Raw genomic sequence first — 24,459 nt, 5'->3', positions numbered from 1 at the left:
AATCCACAAAAACCAATTTTTTATTAAGTCTTCCCCTGCTGGGCAGGTCTTGGAGCTCACCTGGGAGGGGTTACCAGCTGGTGGGGCGGTACAAGGAGGGCAGCAGACAGGATCGCAGCTGCCCTCCTCCCCCCCACCCACCTCAGGCCTTGCCACCAATCAGCACTGAGGGGCGGGGCCAGACAAAGGGCAACCAGTCAAGATGGCGACTGACCCCTCATCCCTCCTTGACCCCTTCCCCAGACCCTCTCTGCTTTGTCTCATCATGAGTTAAGTAGGTCCCTACTTACAAGCAAGCAGGAGATTCCACATCACAGCATGTGCGTCATTCAGCCAATATGTGTGACCAATTCATTTGTCTCCTTACTTGCAACTGCCAGGATTAGAAATCCATGGCACCCTGGCCAGAAGGGTCCACACAGCTACGCTCCCATTACTGCAGAGGTTGCACAATAAGCTAAGAGTTGAGCTGGACGTCTCATGCAACCAGCAGCTGAAACCTATGGCAAGAGGTGTCAATATTCAAATTACCCCTCTCTGCAAGTCATGACTCGGGCAGGGAATACGTGTTGCATCTTCCTCAATATAAATTGTACTGGCTGAACGGTTGTAATAAGATGCCATGCACAGATCAGCGCACAGTACTCAGAGCAGACAAGGTTCTTTGGGTAAATCTGATATCTTTTATTAGACCAACTAAATAAGCACCTCGATCAGCTGATTCCAGATGCCTCCTTCCTATCAGTCTAACTGAGTGGTATAAATATGCAGTGCTCCCCTGGTTCAACTGCATGCCATATAGTGCAAAGAGGCCCCCCAGTAAGGAAGGTGCAGCAATGTTAGCGTGGGAAAGAAGAGGCGTTGGCATGTAAATGTGTTGCTTCCTCCAAAGAACAAAGCAGTCTCGCCTTCTCCTTCCACATGCTAATTCGCAATACCAGGAGGATACCTGCAATCCAGGCAGCCACTGGAACAGGGATATACAACTGCTACTATGTGTCTTGGATCTAGATCCAGCTAAGAAAGATGAGCAATCATTTATTTCTGTGAACTACTTTTTAAGTGGTTATGGACATGGTACATCTTCATAAAAACCTCCAAAAAAAAAATCTCACAAGTGGGAGGTCCTTCATTATGAACTGAAGTTAATAGCATTTCTGAACAAAGCAGGACTGTAAGGAGTAACCCAATGAAAATATTCAAGCCATAATTTTTTCACATTTCAAGTTCTAACCCAATGGAGCAGAGCAGGCTATTTTCTCAGAAAAGAAACACGATCTCTCACTGTCATGTGTAATGTAGCGAGATGAGGAGAAAAGGGCCATTTTCAGACTGCATGCATGTCTGTTTTATCTCCAGTCTGTTTTCTTTCATCTCCTCCACATTCCAGTGGTAGGCAGTTAAGAGGCCCGAGACAGGCACTGATAGCATTTTACTTGACTCAGCTCCTGCCACCACCACCTACAACAGTTCAGCTTGAATGGTATGGAGGGGGAGGTGGGAGAAGGGAAATACAGCTATATATATATATATTTTTTTTTACAGATACAAAGCCTTGGGAATAGTCTTCAACCCTTCCTAGGAAAGTTGCTTTTATTCCAAGTGATTAAGATGGAACTCAAACAGGACTGATCTTTCTAGCTTAACATTGTGATGAGCGCTTATATTCGGTGCACTCTCCCATCGTAATTCAGGAATAATGTTCACAAAGGCAAATCACTAATTAACCATCAAAAACATATCAGATGAAGAGGGAGCTGAAGTCCTTCTTAAAGCCATCTGGAGTGTGCCACTTCATCAGAAATGAGAAACAACAGCCTGGTAACAAAATGGCAAGAACAGGCTTGTTTGATAAAAAGCCAAAGGTCTTTCTACTTTGTGGAATTAACTGTTCTGTTATTGTGATAATAATGCTATCCAAGTTATGTTAAAAACTACAGTAGCCAAAGTAACTGTTTCAGTACAACAAAAAGTAATTTATTTCACAATCCCATTAGCCTTACATAGCACCTGATTCCAAAAGCTCTTTGTATGTTAGATTGAAGTAAATTTACCAGATTAAAGTTCAGTAACTCCTTCTTAGAGACTATACATTTATGGCCCTGTTAAGGGATAAGCCAAATGGCCTAAAGTCTCCAGTAAATCATCTTTATCTTCCATGCATCTAGATTGGGTTACATTGTTCATTGTCGGTTTGATCTAAAGCTACTCAAATCAGTATGAGCCCTTCTAATGACTTCAGTCTGCACTGGATCAAGAGTGGTACTCTACAGACTCTCCTTTTTGCCAACGGTGGCTTTTCCTATATAGCCTAAAAGGTTTCCCACACAGCATGCTAAAAATACAGAAGATAGGTGAATATTATGAGATATTTCTTCACTTCACACAAGGCTATAAAACCTCATTTAAAGAAGGGGGCGGGGGGGGAAGCCTGTGTTTGAAACTTAACTTGAAAATTCATTGCAAAGATATGGGTAGCATTTTCATCGACAGCTTCTGACATATCTCTATTAACTCTGATATTAATCTGTAGATAAAGGCCCGAGTCAATGCCAGAGATCAAGAACAAGAGAAAGGGGCTTCAAATACAAAACAAGAAAATTAAGGGTATTACAGTTTTGAAAACTGAGAGGTCAACAGTGTAAGCAATATTTTATGAATTCCTTTTATCTGTAGTTAAGTAAGTTTTCATTATGCATATATTATACAAACCCATATTACCATATCATGTGCCCTCCACATTTCAGAAGTAAAAACAGCAGTGGGACAAGGTTTCCTGCCTTCAGATACCGCTAGCCAGAGTGGGAATATTTTTAGTCTCAGCCCAGAAGTACTGAAATGGCTAGCTCCATCTGAAATGAAAGGTAGTTTGCAACTTCTGAGACTTGACTTCAGAGTCCTGGGCAAGTCGCATGGTCATTCTGCTCTTCATTTTGCCTTATTCTTGCATTTAAAAGCCTTTAGCTAGAGGCTCAACGAAACACACTACTGCTTCTCTTTTTCCCCAGCATGTAGCAGAGTTGGAAAAAAGGAAGCAAACCAAAACTATGAACTACATGTAGCTAGCAGGTGATACAGTATTGACTACCCAGAAAGAGCCATCTGGATGGGAACTTCTAACTTGTCCAGAGAACTAAATCATGAGCCATTCATTTTTCATCCCAAGGAAGAACCAATGTTACCAAATAATACAACCCGAGGAAGAAAAATAGCTACACAAGATGGTTTAAACAAGAAAGGGTGGGGAGAGAATGAGGTCTTACAGGGAAATGCTTCCCAAGGAACACAGCAGCACTAAAATTAATTAAAAATTCCACCTATGTACCCCAAGCACAACAGGTGGATTTAAACACAACAGAGCAGTTTACAAGCAGCCATCACAAAGCAATAGCTTCGTCTTGCATCTTTAGTAACAAACCACATGGGTCATGTACAGGGCTTTTAAATTAATAAAGTAGTATTCAGTGTCCTGTCACATGAGCATACAGATCATGTACATGCTCCAGCAGTAATTGCAACCAGGAATAACTGATACAGATAAGAGAATGGAAATAAAAATTATTTTCTTTAAGCTACAGATAATGAAGACGGTTTTAGTATTTGAATTGGAATATGTTACTGAGCACAACTGCTGGAGTGTGTTTCTCCATCATTGTATCCTCATTTCCATGTCTGTGTCCTGACACCACCCTTCTTTAACTATTTCTCCAAGGGACCCCAACCATAGCAATTAATTTTCATTACTGTCTTCAGTGATCCTACAAAGAGAGTATTTTGGTGCAAAACCAACCGCTGGCAGGAGTCTCCAGAGCGGAGGGTAGGAAATGCAGCTTCTCTCTTTCAGTGCAAGATGTCTCCTGGGACCAAGGACCATTTCTATTACTGGTTTAAGTGGATGTCACTCAAGACTTCAGCAGAGTGACGTGTGCTCAAGTTAACACTAGCCTCTGCCTTGAACATTAAGAGTATCCAAGTTCAGATGATTTTTCTTTAGAAAAACAAAGCACTCTACAAAACTCACATTCAGTGGAATATTGACCTGTGGGGTCCACGTAGGACACCATAAAGTCAATATCTGAGGGTAGATGACCCAGGATTTCAAGACGATAGGCCTTGCTGATAACCTCATTTGAAGAGATAAATGGGGCTTTGCTTTCCCAAAACAGCTTTGTCACCTAAAATGCCATTTTAAGGTAAACCATTCACGTCTACTCTTAAAAACTGTTAATTTGGACACAAGTCTGTGGCTACTCTTGAGGGAAAGGCTAAAGCATCAATCTAGAAGTCATGCTGTAGGACTCCCAAAGAGATCAGTGGAGTACCTACACGGTCAAATTCAGACAACAAGGGAAGCGGGTACTCAGCACTTCTGACAAATGCTGCAATATTCCTCTGTTGTCGCTTGAAAGGGACAGGCATTTTTAAAAGCTTGCTTTTTTCTTTGAATTCATGCATGTACACATTTGTTCGGGTCTTTCAAATGGCTTAATTGACAATGGACCAGATCCTGATGTCATCTTGCTATCATCTTTACACTAACACAAGAGGTTTGCCCACCACTTGTTAGTTGCAGGATTAAGACTTAATATGGCTTTGAACAAATTAGATATTTGGCTTCCTTACCAGAAAAAGCCTCATCCTGATAGTGGATGCTGACCAAATGCTACTGCCAACTAGGATGCCAAGGGTACCACAAGCTGCCAGAGACTGCCTCTTTCAACATCACCACAAAAGGAAAAACCAGGCAAGTACAGTTCTTGCCACCAACCCTCTTAAATCAGCAGCACCAAGCATTTCTGAAACAGGTGCTATGGAAGACCTGGCTTGACTTTAAAAGGAGTAGTAACTGGTAAGAGTGAAAGAGAAGAACAAGAATACATGAGAGACTGTGATGGCTTAGCATTTGTGATGCAAGTTTAATAACATTTTGGAAAACTCCATTTTTTTCAATTAAGACAATTCAAGTAATGAATACTGTATTTTGTCACATAAAACACTCTTCCAGAATTTAATACACACCTTGGTTTTAAAAGGCAGGATGAAGAAAAAAAAGATTTTTCCAGAGTTATAGCTGCATAGAGTAGGGACAGAGCTTACTGACTCAGACTGTTTCTTGCTTAGACAGTGAAACAGGAGGAGAAACCCAGAGAAGCTAGCATAAGAAAACTCCCCTAAGAAAGGTTAGCTTTATTAGTGGAAAATCCAGACCATTTAAAAGGAGAGAAAATATGGTATTTTCTGGTAACCTGTTGATCAACGCTTAAAGTTTAAAAAAATTAAGACTCATTACTTACCGCGACTTGTGCAGAATCCATAAACCTCAGTCCAAAATAGTCACTTTCTATGAGGTCCAGATGGTACATAATCTGCTCAAACAAATGCTGGCCTTTGGCTTTCTTCTGAAAACACAAAATGAATAAGTGTGCAAGGGGCAGATTTGCTGCTACATTTGTCTTTTCAAAGCAAGTACTACAAACTCTCTATTAAGACTTTTTTTGTTTTAGAATTTTATGCTTAAAAATTTAGCAACAGCCTTCTCTACAGCTACAGGATGACTGTCATTTTTTAATAACTTCATACAGCCTGTAAGTAACAATAGTGGGTGACCCATAATTACCATAACATTAGTAAAATTTAACATCTACCTTTTCAAACTATTAAATGTCAGCTTCTGGGCCTCATAGCACTGAGGCTCTACAGTTTTATAACCTTCTAAACCTTTGAGAAGGGTACATCATGCCATCAAATTGGAAACCTGAAAAGAGTTTGACATTTTCTAATACACCATGAAGTATGGAGAGAAATGCAGTAAAATGCTTAAAACAGTGCCACTAGGTGATATCAAGACAACTCTCAACTTTGAAGAAGAGAGAAAAATCAAAGAGCAACAGCATTACATTTTTTCAATGACTTAAATAAAGATTTTGCCTCAATACCGTTGATTCTGACACTAGCTTCATCAATAAACATGTCACCAGCACAAATACAAAGCTGGCATTGCTTATAAACAGACATATACACCAGTCAGGCCTTTTTAATTTAATAAGTAGGAGAAAGCAGATCACCAGTTTATTTTAAAAGACCCAGTATTTTAGTTTACATAAAAAATTAAGCACATTAAAAAACACAGTCATTCAACAACTGTACTATTTTAAATGTAAAGTGACACCGGTGAACAGAAAATGCGGAACACTTACATAACTTAAGCACTCAAAAGTCAGGAAATAAATAGTTAATAACAATGAAAACCTTAATTATGACCCCAAATAAATATCTGTATATTGTTAATCTCAAAGTAAAAATACAAAATCCTTTTGAAAATGAAATCTGATAGTAGGGGTGTATCCTCAACTTCAGACACAGGTCTCCAAATAGACTTGGGCTATACAATGTTCTACATTTTCCCTATTAACTCCTTTTATAACAGTCTTCCCAAGGAAAAGCTTAATCCAAAATATTCTCCCTTGATCAGTGTTAGCAAATTTCCAACCTAACAGGTTGGAAAAACCACTTGGATAATATCTTATAAGTAAAATAATTAAATTAAGAGAATCCATAGGTCAAAGCCAAGAAAGACTGTAGTGCTAAAATAAAATGCACATTCTTGTGTACTTAATAAAGACAGTGTATTGATTTTTATTAGGTGGACAGTGTAAGGATTTTTTTTAAATGTCCTTAATTACTTATTTCTGAACTGCTGTCATTTAACAGTTTGAGTTGAGAAATTAATTTTTGTACCATACCATTAGCTAACTCACCAGCTGCTCACTACCAGATTGAGATCGCCTGTATTACAGGATTCTTGGCCATGTTTGTAGGGGGAAAAAAACAGTTCAAATGAGCTGAACAGGCACAAAAGCCCCTTTGTAGAGTCTAATGATTTCTGCTCCAAAATGTACAGGATCTGTAAAAGTCACTTTGAGCTAGACAGGATCTTTATTCTCAGAAATTATTCCATCTCTGATTCAATCAACAAAATATCTCAAAAAACAACTACTTTACAGTACTCTGTTCTCAAAATACGTTACACTGAATTAAACTAATCCTGATCCTTGGGTACACTGTCTTTTCAATAAGATCCCAAACTGTATTTTACACTGAAAGCTCCAAACCAAATCTAAAACCACTTGGAAACTGTTCAGACTGCTACTCTGCCTTTCAGATACTCCTTTATTTCCAAGTATAAGGGGGACATGAAACAGAAAGGGGAACTTGCAGACCAATAACCAAGTACAACGGGGAAAAAAGGCTCTGAATGATGTTTCTTTTGCTAGCTTCAGGAAACTCTTTTGGCAGATGCAAGTTTATTAAATGCTGACAAACTTTTCAAACATTGTGCAGGCACTTGAATCAAAAGATCACATTTTTTAAAAACACACTCATTTCCTTCCACCGTTTACTCACTTGTTTAAGTACAATTTCTTGCAAGATAAATAATAAATATAAGTCAACATTTCATATTTATTGCTGAATGTAATGATGTTCCCCGAAGCACAAGCAAGTTAATAAATTCAGAGCTTGGGAAAAGTGAAGTTACTGAATGCACCAACTTGCACTGAACAGTGTCCCTGGTATAAAATCAAGAGAATGTCTCAACCCTACTGGATGTAACAGTCCAAATTTTGATATGCACGTTTACATAATTTATGAACAGCTGTCCAAGCTACACTTTAAGCTTGATCACACTGCAGGAATCAGCAATGGAAATCATTTCCTTCCATTTATTGTATTGTTCTGATCTGTAGCAGCTAAAAGCTGTTATTGTCCTCATGCCATTCAGTGACATGGGACAGGGCTGTCCAACTGCAGGTTGAGAGACTAACATGGGACTGCCAGGCTCCCACCCAGTTGCTATTGTGGAGGCAGCGGCTGGGGTCTCTGGGGGCAGGCAGCACAGACAGAGGCCCAGGGAGCTTGTCACCCATGTACCAGCACCAACTGGAGGGCACACAATCCTCATGTGGCAACAGGGGTGTTAAAGGGGAGAATTGCCCGTGTGGTTTGGACAGTGGGGGGTTCATATGGCAGCAGTGGGGGAGACAGTGGTGGTGCCATGCAGTGGTGGCAGCGGGTGGACAGGGAGGAATGAGGGGGTTCCCACTACTTGAATGGCAGCAATGGCAGAAGCTGTGGGGGGGGCTCACATAACTGGCAGTGGGGCTTATACATATGGCTGCCAACCTAACAAAAAGGATTTTTTGTTGGGGGGGGGGGGGAAAGTACAACAGTGGGTGTTGTGGTTGGGGGGGGGGGGGGGGTTATTGACAATCTACAAACTTTTTACTGACAACCAACCCTTTTTACTGACATATCTTTTACATAATTTAAATGCAACCCTTCTGCTATGCCCTGGATTGTGATAACAAGGGCCAGATTCAAATTTAGGGGTTGAACACCAACTTTCTAAATCTGGTTCAAGCTTCCCAGAAACCTGGGAAAACAAGTTTTAGCATGAACAGACTTCCCCACTCACAAACAACATTCGGCTAAAACAGGGTTTATTACAGGGGGAAAGAAAACAAAGACATGACTTTAGAGAAAACCTAACCATTAAACATTAAATGAAACCCAAACCATTAATAGTCTCAGTTTTACTTGACTGCATCAGTGGTTTTACAGTGTGCTGCCCCCACCACGAGGGTCATTAACCTGCACACCCTGATGCACTTGATTGCCCTCCACATCATGCTGCCCCCTCCCAATGAACCCCCAACCTTACCCTGGTCAGACCCACTCCCCCTGTCCCATTACAGATGCCCACCTGCCACCTCTCCCTGCACAACAACTCTGATGCGACTGTACTGCTCCCCTTCCTGTCCAGCCCAGCGCTTCAGACTGGGCTGGTTGGCTTGGCCTACTTTTGAAGCAAACAGTCATTACAGGTAGGCAATGGGACACAGCAGCAGCACATGGCAAGAAGAGGTGGGAAAGAGACTAGAGACTACCATGGGCAACAAAGTCCTGACTAAGAGCTCCCTTCTGGGCATCAAGCTGTACTCTTGCTCAGACGCAAGGTGGTGCTGCTCTCCTCTGTCTGTCCAACACTTACATCCAGCCTCATTCTGACGACAGATCCTCAATCAAGCTCATGATTTCTTAGCTTTTTATAGACGGCCCAAATTTTTTTGCGGACTCTATGGATGAGAATTTTTAGCCCAAATCCTCCCCCTCCTTTTTTTTTTTTTTTTTTTTTTTTTTTTTTTTTTTTTTTTTTTTGACTGTTTGTAATTTTACACAGTTGACAATCCTGCTTGTGCAGCAAAGGGCCTGTACACTGTGGGGAACTTATATGGGTCCACTGCATACAGCCCATGTGGTACATGGCCCAGGGCTCATGACTTGTGCAATGTGAGGCCCCTGGCTGGACATCCTTGACATGTGAAGAAGGCTAACGGCATCCTGGGCTGCATTGGTAGGAACACTGTCAGCAGATCAAGGGAAGTGATTACTGCCCTTTGTTCAGCACTGGTGAAGCCACACCTGGAGTCCTGTGTTCAGTTCTGGGCCCTCCACTACAGAAAGGATGTTGACAAATTGGAGAGAGTTCAGCAGATGGCAACAAAATGGTTAGGGGCTGGGGGACATGACTTGTGAGAAGAGACTGAGGGAACTGGGCTTATTTAGTCTAGAGAAAAGGAGACAGGGGGATTTAATAGCAGCCTTCAACTCCCTGCAGGGGGGTTGCAAAGAGGATGAAGCTACACTGTTCTCAGTGGAGGCAGATGACAGAACAAGGAGCAATGGGCTCAAGTTGCAGCAAGGGAAGTTTAGGTGAAATAGTAGGAAGAACTTTCTCACTAGCAGGGTAGTAAAGCACTGAAACAGGTTACCCAGAGAGGTGGTGGAAGCTTGTTCCTTGGAAGTTTTTAAGGTCTGGCTAAACAAATGGCATGGTCTGGTTGGGGCTGGTCCTACTTTGAGCAGGGGGTTGGACTAGATGGGACCTCCTGAGGTCCTTTTCAACCCTCGTTTTCTATGTTTCTATGGATTACAGAGAAGGCAGTCTTCCCTTAATGTCACTGCAGGCATGTGGGTGGGTGGGTCACGGGAAAAGGGCTTGAGAAAAAACTGTTACTGTACTGTACTGCTATCTGTACCATGTCTTGAAAAAGTCACGGAGTCTGTTAATCCATACCCATCATACATAGTTTTACATATACATCTTATAACAGATGCCACAAGGGATGTTAATTACTTTTTAAAGATTCAAATTAGCATACAAACACACTTGTGCAGAAGGCACATTCAGCCCCAGAGGTTTGTTAGACAAGTCTTCTCCTCCTTCTCCCTCTCTTTAAGCTTAAGTCACAGAAAACAACAGATGACAGAACTGCAGTAAGTTCATACAAATCCATAAGTAACTTGCTAGCATTCAATAAAACCGACACTGCAAATAAACGGCAAAGAGATTTTTATTTTATGTCCATACAAGAGACTAGAATAGCAATTCAGCTGTGGCTGCATTCAACTTAAGTGACAGTCTGCTCTTCCTGTTACCTTGTGCTCTATGGCAGAGTTGGGTTACCTCAAAGGATAAATAGTTAAGCAATTCTAAGTTGCTTAGCCAATTCCACAAAGTATTAACTATCTCATTCACAAACAGATCAGAGCTCGTGGGCAGTTCTCCCTTCAAGCAGACAAATTAATCTCCTCAAGGGTTTGCAATTCTTTAAAACCTGAATACCTGATTGATACCAACTGTTATACTGCACAGGAGGTAGCAGTAAAATCTTCTACCAGCAGGAGACTCAGCAAGTAGGCTGGATTGTTTAAATAAAATACACTATTTAAATAGTGCAGGGCCATTCATGGGTTGTTTTCATCTGGAAATCTACCAAAAGAGCCATTCTGGATTCCCTTGGGTAAATCTGCACCTCTTCTATGAAGCAGGCATGACTAGATACTCCTATACATCACCCTTAATCAGTTCAGGATTCTGCTTCCCTTCAAAGGTCGCCAAGTGTATTGTGGATTGGTGATGCAAGGACTGGAATTAAATCCATAACCATCATCCCCGGTGAGTAAGCCAGAGACTATAGCTAGCTCTTCAACCATGAAAACTCTTGATAGACAAATAACCTTCCCCTTTGGCAATCTCTCACAGTTGAGGATGATTGTCTTCCATGAATGTCCAATCTGTGGCTCCAAAGAAGGCTGACAAGGCCTCTCCAGGATCGACAGACTCTGCTGCAACTTGGGTACGTGTCTCCGTGCAGGGTGGGAGGCCGGATTCTTGAACCAGTCTAGAACACGCTGTTTCTGCCACACTCGCTTTTCCATCTCCTGTTGTCATCGTAAGGTTTCAAAGTACTGAGATCCTTAGAGCAGACGCCTCCTCCACTTGGGGCAGACCTGGGCAATAGTCTCCCACAAGTCGATGTCAGTGTTGCATTTATTCAAGCTGGCCATGAGGATGCCCTTGAAGTGCTTTCTCTATCCTCCTCTTAAGCACACACCATGACTGAGATGGGAGAGGAAAACTTGCTTCGGGAGTCTGGAGTTAGACATCCGGATGACATGGCCAGTCCAGCGAAGTTGATGTTAGATGATTGTTGCCTCGATGCTCATGGTCTTTGCTTGTGAGAGGACACTAATGTTGGTGCATCTGTCTTCCCAGTGGATTTGAAGGATCTTCTGCAGGCAGCATTGCTGAAACTTCTCCAACTACTTGAGGCGTCTCCTGTCTTATTGTCTACATCTCAGCTCTGTACAGTGAAGTGGGGATCACAACTATTAGATAAACCATGAGCTTAGTTTTGGATCTGATGTTGTCATCTTGGAACACCCGTTTCCTCAGGAGTCTGAAGGCTGCACTTGCACGTTTGAGGAGATGCTGGATTTCTTTGTTGATGTCAGCCACCTGTAAGAGATGGCTTCTGAGGTTTGGGAAATAATATTCTCCAGAGTCTCACCATGAATCTGAATTACTGGAGCTGGGGACTGCTAATTAAGAGCTTGTTGATGGAGGGCCTTAGTCTTCTGTATGGTAGTTCTCAGAACTGGATCTATCACAGATCCTGTTGGGGTCAATACGGGAGTTAAGCAAGGCTGCATCCTTGTTCCAACTCTCGTCTCGATAGTCCATACCGGGATGCTACATCTGACCATCAACAAGCTTTCCGGAGTGGAACTAAACTACCGAATGGATGGTAAACTGTTTAATCTAAGTTGACTCTGAGTCAAAACCAAGACTACCATGAGCTCCAGTACACTGATGATCCTGTAGTCTGAAGCAGAACTTCAGGCAATTGTTGATATCTTTACGGAGGTATACAAATAACCATGCTCACATTCAAACGTGATTTGTAATTGCAAGAAAAGCCAGCAGCAGTTTTAAAAAGTCAAAGTGCTCCAGGACTTGCACTTTTTCACAGAAAAGCTGTTCCCAACTTCCCCCTCCCACCCCCCAAGAAAACTTGTTCCCAACCTTCAGTGGAGCTATACTTATTTATGCTGGGGAATGGACCCTAAGACTGTATGGACAAGCGTACTGTTCTTGGCTGGGCAGTTATGCTCTTAACAGATTCATGTCACTACTGCAACTGCTGAAACTTAAAGATGATTTAAGAAAACACACACATAACACCAACTTGACTTAACCGGTTTTACCACCCAATGAAGTCATCAAGAGGGAAATTTATTTCCTGCATGCTCATCCCTTGTGAAGAGTTAAACGAGTCTTCATACCTGAAAAACAGGATCTCTACCTTCCTTCCACTACACAGCACTATTCTACCCACTCTACTCCAAACACTGGCTGTGGAGGTATTTGACAGAACTGTAGAGGATTCCCTTCGAAGTACATCAATACTGTTCAACTGACTCAAGCTGATTCAAAGACAAAACATCTCAACCTAGTATTTGTTATTCTATTTCCTTGCAATCTCCCATGACCTCCCTACTTGTTTCCGGTCAACAAAACTGCTAGATGAGACATTTTGCAGCAAGCACTGTCATGTTTCTACAGAATTTGTCCCCTAGACTCTCCTAGAAAATAAAGATGCAATAATAAAAATGTAACACCTCATCCCATGATTGGAACCCCCTTTAAATAATTTTGAAGAAAAAAGTTTCATCCACGTGGTCACAAAAGGCAGTATTGTACCCTTAGCCACCAGTTTCATGGCGATGGTGTTCTGTTCTTGCTCCAGTAACAGCTGTAGAGGTACATACACATTTCTCATTACTTCCTGTTATTTCCCATCCCTCCCCAAGGTTCAAACTAGTGAGCTCTAAGCCTAGACACTCCTCTCCATGAATTCCCAGGTTTAGTCATTTAAACAAGTCTTCAAAAATACCCAGACTATTTCCTGAACAAACTTCACCTAATGTTGTTATTTGGGGAAAAAGACATTTCTGTTTCCCTCTGCTTTATTCCTTTGTCTTTGGAAACTTATACCACATTATCTTCCTGTGCCACTACAGAAACCTCTAGGCTAGGAAACTGTTCAGTACAGTTCTCCATTCAGAGACAAAACCTAACCCTGATTTGCCAAATCCTTCAAAAATACAGAGCATTTCAACCAGACTGTATTTATACTGCTGTTTAGTTGAGCAAAATCATCTTAATATAAAGCTGATTTTTATCCTAAAGGTAAACTATGCAACTATTGCAGTACCCCACAGCCTGCCTCTGGAGCTTTAATAACTTCGCATTTCCACTCTGATACCTAAGTTTGAGTTTGGCTTTTATTCAAAACACTCAAGTTCCACTCAGGTTTCTGAGAAATGTTGTCCTGCTTCTTCCTAGAAGTCAGTTATTGATATTTAAGTATGGCTTTTCTATAACGCATTCATTAAATGTTTCCCTGGACACAATGACTATGTCCTAATTATTCTGTTAGCATTACAGTACCGAGAAATCAACCTCAGATTTATCCACTACAGTCATCTCTGTGCTAATCTCAATTTTCTTTGTTGCCCTGTTTGCAGATCGCAGAAGTCATTTAGCCATCAGCTTAGGAACTTCATGCATTTGCAACAACAAGCTTTATTTATCCAGCTGGGAAGTTGAGATGCTGACAATGATTGCTTAGTCTGTATGCAGTGCTTTCTCTCAAAAGCTGCCCTTTGATGCTTTTATGACAGGGCTGTCTAACTAGTGGCCCAAGAACCGCATGTGGCCCATGAGAAGTTAAGCTGAGGCCTTGAGGCTTGGGTCCAGCCAAGCTGCCCCCTTTCCCCCCACCTGATGCAAGAGCTGTAACAGTATCTGGAGCCTCTGAGCTCCTCCTTCCTCCTCTGGGTGCTGTTTCCTGCCTCCACCCTGGGGAGCAGGGCAGTGCAGCAACCAGCATGGGGAGTGGAAGATGAACATAGGGTCACATGTGGGAGGGTTTGAGGGATGGAGGAAACAGGACCCCACATGAGATCATACCTATTGGTGGAGGTGGTTGTGGGGGGTGGCTATGAGAGCGAGCACTGCAATGGGGGTGTGGGGGAAGGGGGAGGAGGATATCACACCTGCATACTGCAGTGGAGGGGATGGGGAAGGAGGGCACTGCACTGCAGTGGGGCACGGTACAGCGGTGAGGTTGCTGCTATGGGCGTGTGAGGCAGTGGAGGTGGAAGGGGTGTCCATGAAGCCCAGTGGCCTATGGCTTGACGGGTGCATCCTGTGCCAATCCCCAGGGGTTAGAAGCTGGACAGCCCTGCTTTATGAATTCAGGACAGAGTCAAATGGTCAGTCTTCCCATTTGTGGACCTGAAACACGCTCTTGCAACTACACAAGTCACACACACAAAAAATCCCACCTTGGAGACTGAGGGCACATAGTGAAGATTTAATAACTAGCCTAAAAGTTCTGAAGAACATGAGAAGATCACTCAGTAACAAGACGATTCTACTTGTAGGGGATGAGGCTTCTTTAATGTTATTGAGAGATGAATTCTTAAAGCATCAAAACTATTGTACAGATGGCACAGATACAAAATACACAATATAATATATTATGACACGAATGACTATAGATTTCTTAATAAATTTTAAGACATGATATATCAACTAAACAAATGCTGCAGTTTAACCATGACCACGTTAATCCTGTTACAACACGAGAGCCAACACAATTTCAACATACACACAGTTTTAACAAATATTAATGTTTTTACTCCTCCCTACTCGAATACATAACAGTCTATTGGCAACAATGATCCAAAAAAGATTTGGTCTCCTGCTTCACAGCACTTGGGCAGGCAAGAAGTCCCACGTAGGGATCTTTTAGATTTACAGTACTAGAAACAACGAGAATGCAGAAATACTTTTCATTGTTCACGGTTTACAAACATTATTTCTACGTTTAAAACGACTTTTTAGCCAATTCATGGTATTCCAGTGAGCTCTCAACTTGGCTTACATAATTTCTAGTTTTAGTGACAGTCAATTAAAACCAAGACAAAAAAGCATCATTTTGCAATTTCCATACTAAATAGCTTTGCATACATAATGAAGACATTCAATCGTAGGCTGACAAGCAACAGCCACTCTCACAATTTCTATTTTGGGGCGACAGTAAAATGTAGCTTTAGCCTAATATTTAGCTTATAAACAAGAATGCTGAAGTACAGCTATGACAGCTATCTGTTGAAAACAAGCGTTCAGCACTGAAGAGTCTCCCCTTCCCCCGGGTACATAATTAGAGCTCACTAGGAATTTTTCCACTGAAAAAGAGATTTCACTTAAAAGGCCAATTCATTCAAGCAAACTTTCATAGAAACTGGTTGTTTTGATGGTCCAGAACAGCACTTCCGGTCAGAGAGAGAACCCAGTCTGTAGCAGACACTCCCTTGGGAAAACCCAGGTTCAAGTCTGCTCTGACTGATTCCTACACACTGGGCTATTGTTTGGTATTTGGTCTTATCTTATCTCTCTCCAAAATGCTTCAGGAAGACAACACTTTTAATTCTTTAATTTCATATACATGGCGGCAGAAACAGCTGTCAGAACCTCAAGAAACGTTCACAGAGCAGAAATCTAGCTTTCCAGCCAGCCCTATCCATAATCCAAATCAGGGCATCAAGGTAAATAAATCTGAGGGCAGAAGCAAGTCATCAATAGTTTTTGTGTCACCACTGAATTCAAGAAAAGTCAGGAAACAGGACTTTTCATGAGGTTACCAAAAAAAGTGCAAAAATCTTCAGAGTTCAAGCGAAAGTCAAACGTTCAGTTTATCACTAAAGAACATTTAACTCAATGAAGCTTGCAATTACACCCACCAAAATGAGAATTCCCCATCTTCCAGCCTGGACAATATTTATTCAATAGCGATTACAATCATATTATGATTAGCTTTTTAAAGCAGGCAATTCATGTTTCATAGCAATATTTATCCTAAAAAAAGTTTGAGGGTCAAATCAGTATGATCCACTTAAAGATACTGCAGAAAAACAGATGCATAAATGGAAAAACAGAAGCAAAAATTAAGTAACACATATATAAAAATAAATAAATAAATAAAGTGGAAGAACCTGCATTTATAGGCAAAAGGACCGGGCTTTTCACCCAGCCTTCAACAATCGCCCCAAACTGCTTCCTCCACATGTGCCTCCTTTTTGCTCCACTACTAACATTTGGCAACATTGACTTTTGTTTGTCTTGCTGCCGGATGAGAAAGAATGCAAACAGACTTGCTTCATGTATATTTTTCACATGACGCTGACATTTACAGGTCTAGCCACTTACAAACAAGTAAAAAGAGACAAGGTCTTAGTCTTTTATAGGGCTGGCAATCTTCCCATGAAGGACAGGGTGCCAAATAAAGCCATGTGGCTAAGAAGTGATTTTAGCATGCGATCTCTCTTCCAAAGTTTTGTAGCTTCCTCAAGCCTCTCATCATTTACCATCTCTCCAAGAGGACAGCTAAACACAAGTGGACCACGAAGAATGTGAAATAAGTGCATCAAATGAGAGACTTACTAAGAAATAAGTATACACTTACCTATTATGCATTTGCTTAATTATTAGCTGTTCTAAGGGATGTGTTAGAAATGCCCCAGAAGCATGCTTCCCTTACGGTCCAGGATTGACCATCAGGCCCATGAGTAGTGAAATGCTTCCCAAACTCTAGCCACAGAAAGGCGTGTCTTAAAAATGAATGCCACTGGCACACGGACCAGCTCTTTCAGGAATATTCCAGTTGTCCCAAAATAAAGAGCTCAGCACCTGATACACACTAATAAAGAAATGAATCTACCCTAATGTGGGAAATGTTATCCTGGTTCTAGTTTTCCAACAACAACTAAGGACATACAGTACATATAGTTGTTTCAAGGCAGGTATTTCCAGATTTCTACTTTCAGGGTCACTGTCTCAGGGCAACAACTAGTGTAGCCATGGCCACAGACAGGAAAAGAGGAGAAGCAACAAGAAACTGGAGCTTCATTTTGCAAAGGGACTGTTTGTTAGTTAGAAACGATCCCTTACCCCACAGCCCATACACTTTTCACACTACCTAGTAGTAACAATCTTTTCCTTCTTCATGAATTTCCTAAGTTTTCTTCCTTCTCTCCCTCCCTAAGGCCCAAGTGCAAGGTGTCAGAAATCACAGATGAATAAGAAGTCATCCTCAAAAGTGACAGAAAGCCCCTAAGGAACCCAGTGAACACTTGCTGTGGAAAGAAAAAGTTCATGCTAGTGTCTGATGGCAGCTACAAATATTACACCTAGCCGTATACTCATTTAGTTAACTCTTCCCTCAGAAAGCCACAGGCAGAGCTTGCTGAAAAGCAAGGGTGCCTGTAAGCAATAACTTTTCCAGAGTTGTCCCTTGACTAAAAGAAAAGCTGGAAAGTCACAGAGAGGGGGGGAAGAAAAGGGAGCAGTCGTTTTGTTTTAAAGAGAAAACTGTCACTATTAAAACCTCATATTAAAATTTAATAGCCTGGGTGATAGATCATGAGCATGACACCTCTCCAAGCTCAATTTATGTTTCTAACAGCACTAGAAACGAGGCACCAGGAATTCGCTTGTAGTGCCAACTCCAGTCCCAGAAAGACCGCCGCTCTGTTTGTGTAGAGACACCAATAAAACTTTAGTATTTCCATTTGCAGTTACCTCTATGAAGTATCCGTGGGCGTTTCTGGCCTCAAATCAAGCATCTTGCACATGGAACTGTACTGGGCATGTTAACTGGATTATTTCCACGTTTACAGGGCTGTACACATTAATTTTACTGTTCACTGCAAGTGTCTATAATACACTCACTTTAGAGCATACTGCTGTAATTATTTGGGGGGGGGGGGTTAAATATCCAGGTATTTGGGGTTTCCGTTCTTAGAGCAAGGGATTCTTTTCTCATCACCGCACCAGACTATTGTTTCAATACTGCTCGGCAGTCCGGCACGCAGCCTTCGCAATGCTGGGGAAAGTTCAGACCCTTGAACGTTTACAAGAGAAAAGTCCATTTGTCTTTCGAGTGGCTGCACCGCGTACTCTTCCTAACCGAGGGCAGCCATAGAGGTACATCCCTCCCACGCAAACACACACACACCAGTATCTCTTGGGACCCAGTCAGAGGCCAAGAGGGCTTCACTGAAGCCAGGCTTGCCCAAATTCAACCCAGCAAACCACGACTGCTCTAAACTGCGCAAGTGGAAAGAAGAGATGAACGGCACGAGTCACCCGCTGTCCAGCCTGTTGGCCAACACACTGCAACGCAAACCAAACACGCCCTTCAGCTCTTGATGCCGCTTTAATATTTTTGGACAGATCCATCCCGGACACAACCCATAACAAACCCTGCAAAGAACCCTAACTCTCATCACTTCATTTTTTTTTAAGAGGGTTTTTTCTGGAAACCCACATATCAGCAGTTATTTGACTGCACGCATATGAAGGAAAGAGAAAGCCAAACGCCAGAGAAACTATTCAGCATGCACAGTAATACTCCCCTCAATAGACACACCCAGATCCTCGAAAAGGAAACACAAATCTCTCCGTGTATTTATCAACGTCTCGCCGCCAAAACAAGAGCTGACCGTAGCGCACACGTTACCCCGATGAAAAGCATTCGGCATAATCCGCGCAATCGAACGCATCGCTCTTTCAGCACCGATTTATAACGAGGGACTAACACGACCCCGGGTTACCAGGGCGGTGGGGTTTAAAACAAAACCCAGCTGTGTATTTCTCGTACCGGCAAGTCCACGCTGACGTCGGTGCCGTCCAGCAAGGACACTCGGCACGTGATGACGGATCTTGCGTCTCCCGCCGCGGGGATGTGGGTGGCAGCCCTCTGGGCCTCCCTCAGCCGCTCCTTTTCGACGTGCCTGCGGATGGACCGGCGTCCCAGGGTGCGCCGAAAGAAACTCAGCATCTTTGCTGCCGAGAAGGGAGAAGAAAGCGCGACGGTTAACGTTTCCGTGAACAAAAACAAATCGATAACACGAAATCTAGTGACCAAACCCAAGCATGTACCTGCGTGGCGTATGTACACAGGTCTGCAAGAAATCATCATGTTGTATCGTATATCATATATAATAATAATAATAATACAGATATACGTATTATATACGTATCAGTGCGCGATCTGGATCTTAAGGGACCGGTTGGGATCCAACTGGGTCGGGACGCACCTGCTCACCACGCCCGTTTGGCAGCGTTTGAGCGCGGCCGAAACGGAACGCGACACGACGCGACGCAACGCACGCACGTCTCGTGTCCTGTCGAGACGGACGGACGGACCCGCCTCAGGCTCGCGGGAGCATCTTCCCAGGTGTATACAGAGCGTGCACACTCACCGGCGGGCGCACACACGCGGGCCCACTCACCTGCGGGCGGCGACGCGGAGGCCCGAGCGACGGCTCGTGAGGCTGAGGCGGCGGCGGCAACGACGGGAGGGAGGGGCCTCAGCGGCCAAGATGGCGGCCCCACACACCCCTGCCCCGCGCTTAAAGGGGTTGGTGCGGCGCGGCCCGCGTCAGGCCGTGCGGGTCGGGGGGAAGGAATCCCGCCGGGGCCGCGCGCCTTTAAATGGGGCCGCACGGCGGCGGCCGGTGGTGTTAAAGGGGCGGGGGTCGCTGCGGAGGGAGGTGGCTGTGCTGTGCCGACCTGAGCCGCCTTAAAGGGGCGGGGCCCCGCGGTGGGGAGGGGCACAGGGCGTGCACGGAGCGAGGCAGCTGCGGGCAGACCGGGACTCTTACGCTCACGTGTGTGCACAAAAGTGTGTCATACATTATAGATATTATACATATATAGTGTACATATTTTTTCCTGATGGTAAACGAGATGTATACACACATATTAGTGCAAGTATAGATCATATAACATGCTATATCTTACATATACACACACACATGCATATATATGCACACATATATACATGCACACGCACACTATGCAAGATATCATAATATATACCCTATGTGTCCATACACACACACACACACACACACACACACACACACACACGGCTAGAAAATAAAATATTTCCTATTTTAATATTTAAATATAGGACAATGAGATATATATAAAATTAAACTTTATGTAAACATATTATAGTACAGCCCCCCCCCCCCCCCCCCCATTAAATGTGATTTTATACATGTCAGGTGCACCATTATGAAGGCAGGTGGGTTCATTGCAATTACCACCCTCCTTCCCCCTTTTAAGTTAAAAAAAAAAAAAAAAAAAATCTGCTCCCCGCATTGCCCACGCAAGGTCTCGCTTGCCCAGCCAGTCCCAGGGAGGAGCTGGCGATTCGCACCTGCCCGTACCAGGGCTGCACACGACGACATAATGACAGCCCCAGCAAGGTGGGGACAAACCAGCTCCCACTGCACAGAGGCTTTTAATTAAGCCCTCTGCGGTAAGGAGCCCGGACACAGCCCTGTCTGCACTCCCGTGAATTCCTGTCTGCAAACAACCAACGCCTGTAAATCCACAAAACGTTGAGAGGAGAGAAAGAGAATTACACACACATAATGCATGTACGAGCAGATGCGCACGCACGCACACTTGTCCTTATGTATATGCACACACAAGTGTATGTGTGTATTTGCGTGCATATGTGCACGCACACATTGGTTAGTCTATAAAAGGTGCAAATCTACCTTGCCTTCTACCTGCCCTCGGACAAACGTGGCTAACCACCTCCCTGGGATGCCCCACGGGAGCCAACACTAGCAGGCTGATGCAGGCCGGGGGCGTCTTCGCCGGAGGGCTGTGTGATACCGCTCTCCCCTCCGTTATGCCTCGGCGGGAGTCCAGCGTGTGGTTCTGGGCTCTGCGGTTTACGAAGGACATAGAGAAGCTGGAGAGGTCCCCTGAGAAAAGGCTAAGAGAACAAGGTGCATTTAGTTTGGAGGAGGAGGAGGAGATTCAGGAGAGCGGGGTTCACATCCTGGCAAGGCTGCCACGGAGAAGGGGACCAGCTCTTCTCCTCTGCCAGAGAGGACAGGACACAAAGCAACAGGTCCAAACTGCAGCGAGGCAGATTTAGCTTCGAGCTCAGAAAAAGCATCTGGGGTGTCAGAGCGGCGGGGCAGTGGTCGACTCTTCTCCGCCGGAGGTTTCCAAGAGGCTGGACAGGCACCTGTCAGGGATGGTTTAGGAAAAGTATCTGTGCAGGGAGCAGGATTAAATCAGTGGGAACTGATCTTTTTTGGCAGGGGTGCCACAAATTAGCCATGCCCTCTCACCAAGCGCCATGCCCATCCCCTTCCTCTGCCTGTTTCTCTGTGCTCCCTGACCTATCTCCTCCTCTGCTTTCTGCCCTATGTGCTGCATGCCACACACAGGCTGCACATGCCACTTGTGGCAATCGTGCCACAGGCTGGCCACCTCTGCATGATATCCTTCCGACCCTACGATTTCTGCTACTCCAACCCCTCTGATTGGATGAGCTATAAAGCATAAAAGGTCTTTCCTCTCCGTTAGGCCAGACCTTGGTGGACAACACGATATCTGCAGAGTCAGAACGCAGACTGGGCTCAGGGCACAGACATCCTGGTCTGGGCACAGTTGCTATCAACTGCTTCTTGCTCTGGTTTCTCAAATGCCATTTTGCTTACAACCACTGAAGAGAAACAATTTAGGCTGCCCATAAGACTTTGTTTCCAGTTGCCAAGCATAAACTGGCTCTTTTTCCCTGCCAGGTACACAAACCTAGCTCAGATTTGTCCAGCTAGGCTTGCACTTGGCATTTTCGGATAGTCCAGTGATCTCCAAAACAATCTTTGCTGCGAAGGGCAAGATATTCTGGCAGATGCACAGCTCTCTTTCCTATGCTGTGCAAATACAGGCACTTCCCAGATGCAGAAACCATACTTTTGCATACACTGGGCTGCTACCGAAAGGTATTTCCTTCTCCGGCTCTTCGGTATTACCAACCCCAGCATCCACACAGCTAAGCCCCCTCAATCCTCCAGAACCAGCATGTGGACAACCCCCAACTCCTCTCCTCTCCATCAGACTCAACTTCTGCTTTTGCAGCGTCGAGGAGGGAGCTGCCGGCCCCCACATTATCATGTGACCATTTCAAGTTTGAAATAAATGTAAAGACAGGCTTTGAAGCGTGGCCTCTATCTCCCTGGGGCAGGGAGGAATTATTTCATCTCCCTCCAACCCTGTCACTTAGCCCTAACCCTGCCTGTCTCCTGGTCTTTGTCCTCATCCCCCAGCTTGCATTTTTTGGAAGACAGGAGGGCAGGACGCTGCAGTGGTAGAAACGAAGGAGCTTTCCTTCCCTCCGTGCTCTTGCCGCAGACCCCATCTCCCACCCAACCCCTCAGGGCCCTAAATCTCTCACCCTTTCCTTCAGATTCCTATTTCTTTGGCCCATTTCAGGCCTGTTTCCCCTTTCTGTCCCTGCCTCTCATGCTTCCCTGCAGCCCTCTCTGTTCCCCTCTTTCTGTGGTCCTTGGCATGATGTCTGAGCCCCAACCCCATTTTCTGCAGTATCTCTTCTCTCAGCCAGGTGCTGATTTTGCTTAATAGCTCATGACCTTAGAACAAAGTGAAGCAGGAAGCTAAATGGGGGAAAGCAGGAAAAAGGGTATATTTACTTAGAAATATAGCTGAGTTAGTTAGAGTATGGTGTTAACAACATAGAGGTTGCAGGTTCAGTCCCAGGATGGGCTAGATGATTGCTTGAAGTCCAATCCAGCCTTATTTCTCTATGAAATGAGCACTGCCCTTGGCTAAAATGTAACACCATTGCAAATAAACTTGCATGCAGGTTAGGCAGAGCCACCACTTCCCCCACAGACATTTTATGATAGCTCAGCACCCTTCTTTTTTTATTTGTGAGGCATAGCTCCCATTCACCTTGAAAGCAAACACATGACTACTCCTGAGGAATTAAACTAACATCCCATGAAATAATATTCATATCTACAGAGAAATAAGGATAGGAACCATGTAGTGAAGCGGATAGCTGTTTAGAAAGAGGCTTTCAGGGTAAGTGATCCTGCCTTTGACTCATCATTTGTATTGCCAAAGAAGAAGCACAGGGTGCTACAGGGCTTTGGTTTGCAAGATGAATGCAAATTAATTTTCTCTATTTGGGCCCTTCATAGAGAGACTGATACCCTAGCGATCCCTCATGGAGGGATAGGGAAGCCCCTGAAGAAAAACCTGGAGAAATACAAGCTCATTAGGGTTTAAAATCTTATTCCCACAGGTGGGTTACCAGTTGGATCCAGAGCTGGTTTGCTCCTGCCTTTCGTTGGGGGCAGAGTGGACCTGTGTGGCAGTGCTGACTGAGCAGCAGAGCAGATGCAGTGTGTAAAACTACTGCTGTACCATACCTCCTTTACTGCTGAGAATTCAGGGGCATATTCATATGAAAAGGACCAAGTAAATCTTATCCTACAAACAAGCTGGTAACCGAAGAGATTCCCAGCTTACTGGTTCTCAGTCAGATCATTACTACTTGCCAGTGCAGGGAGACCCCAGGTCCCCCCATGCACCAACGAGTTGTCAGAGCAGTGCTTGCAGGTCCAGCCAGGCTGATAATCAACCGATTGTCATCTGGAGCCTGGGACCCTGCCAGGGACTCCAATCAGCTGTGGTGTGGTCTGGGCTGACAATCAGCCGATTGTCAAGGCCTGGACAAACACAATCAATTGATTATTGGCCCCAACCCTGGACAGGACTGGGGTCCGTCTGGAGCTGACAATGAAATGTGTCAGGTCTTGCTAGGATAGCCCTGTGGAACTGTCTCAGCCCCGGCCAACAATCAGGTGATTGTCAAAACCCCTGCGCTCGGCAGCTCTGGGAGTGGGGGATCAGAGGCTCCCAGTTGCGGCAGGGGGGGAAGCCAAAGGGTTCCCACCACTGGGGACATTAAACTTTGCTGGGAGCCTTGTCCCTGACATCTGGCAGCTGAGAAAGAGCTCTTTAAGGTCCGTGGTGGGGACACTGTGCCTCAGCACCCTGAAGAGCTCCCTGGGCACTGGGACAGAGGGTGCAGGGCACAGGTAGCTGGGAGCTCCCTGCTCTCCTTGAGCACCCCAGGAAAT

The 24,459-nt window shown here is 44.2% G+C and overlaps 1 protein-coding gene across 6 annotated transcripts in view; it reads right to left on the bottom strand.

Annotated features, from left to right (window-relative positions):
* EPB41L5 (erythrocyte membrane protein band 4.1 like 5) overlaps positions 1–19,988 on the bottom strand; it is a 91,134-nt gene extending 71,146 nt beyond the window's left edge. For 2 of the 6 annotated variants that reach the window (XM_025209343.1, XM_025209344.1), the window contains exons 1-2: positions 19,134–19,313; positions 5,295–5,399 (exon numbers count right to left, since the gene is read on the bottom strand). In XM_025209343.1, the coding sequence (XP_025065128.1) occupies positions 5,295–5,399; positions 19,134–19,313 (285 nt within the window). Of the gene's footprint in view, positions 1–5,294; positions 5,400–19,133; positions 19,319–19,572; positions 19,706–19,737 lie in introns of those variants that run through there. The other 4 variants (XM_025209342.1, XM_025209340.1, XM_025209339.1 and 1 more) reach the window with 4 other exon arrangements.
* Positions 19,989–24,459: the final 4,471 nt, after the last annotated feature.

Source organism: Alligator sinensis, unplaced genomic scaffold (genome assembly GCF_000455745.1).
Source record: "Alligator sinensis unplaced genomic scaffold, ASM45574v1 scaffold1133_1, whole genome shotgun sequence".
Lineage (NCBI taxonomy): Eukaryota > Metazoa > Chordata > Crocodylia > Alligatoridae > Alligator > Alligator sinensis.
The sequence above is the reverse complement of the archived record's forward strand: the minus strand, read 5'-3'. Positions and strand labels throughout refer to the sequence as shown.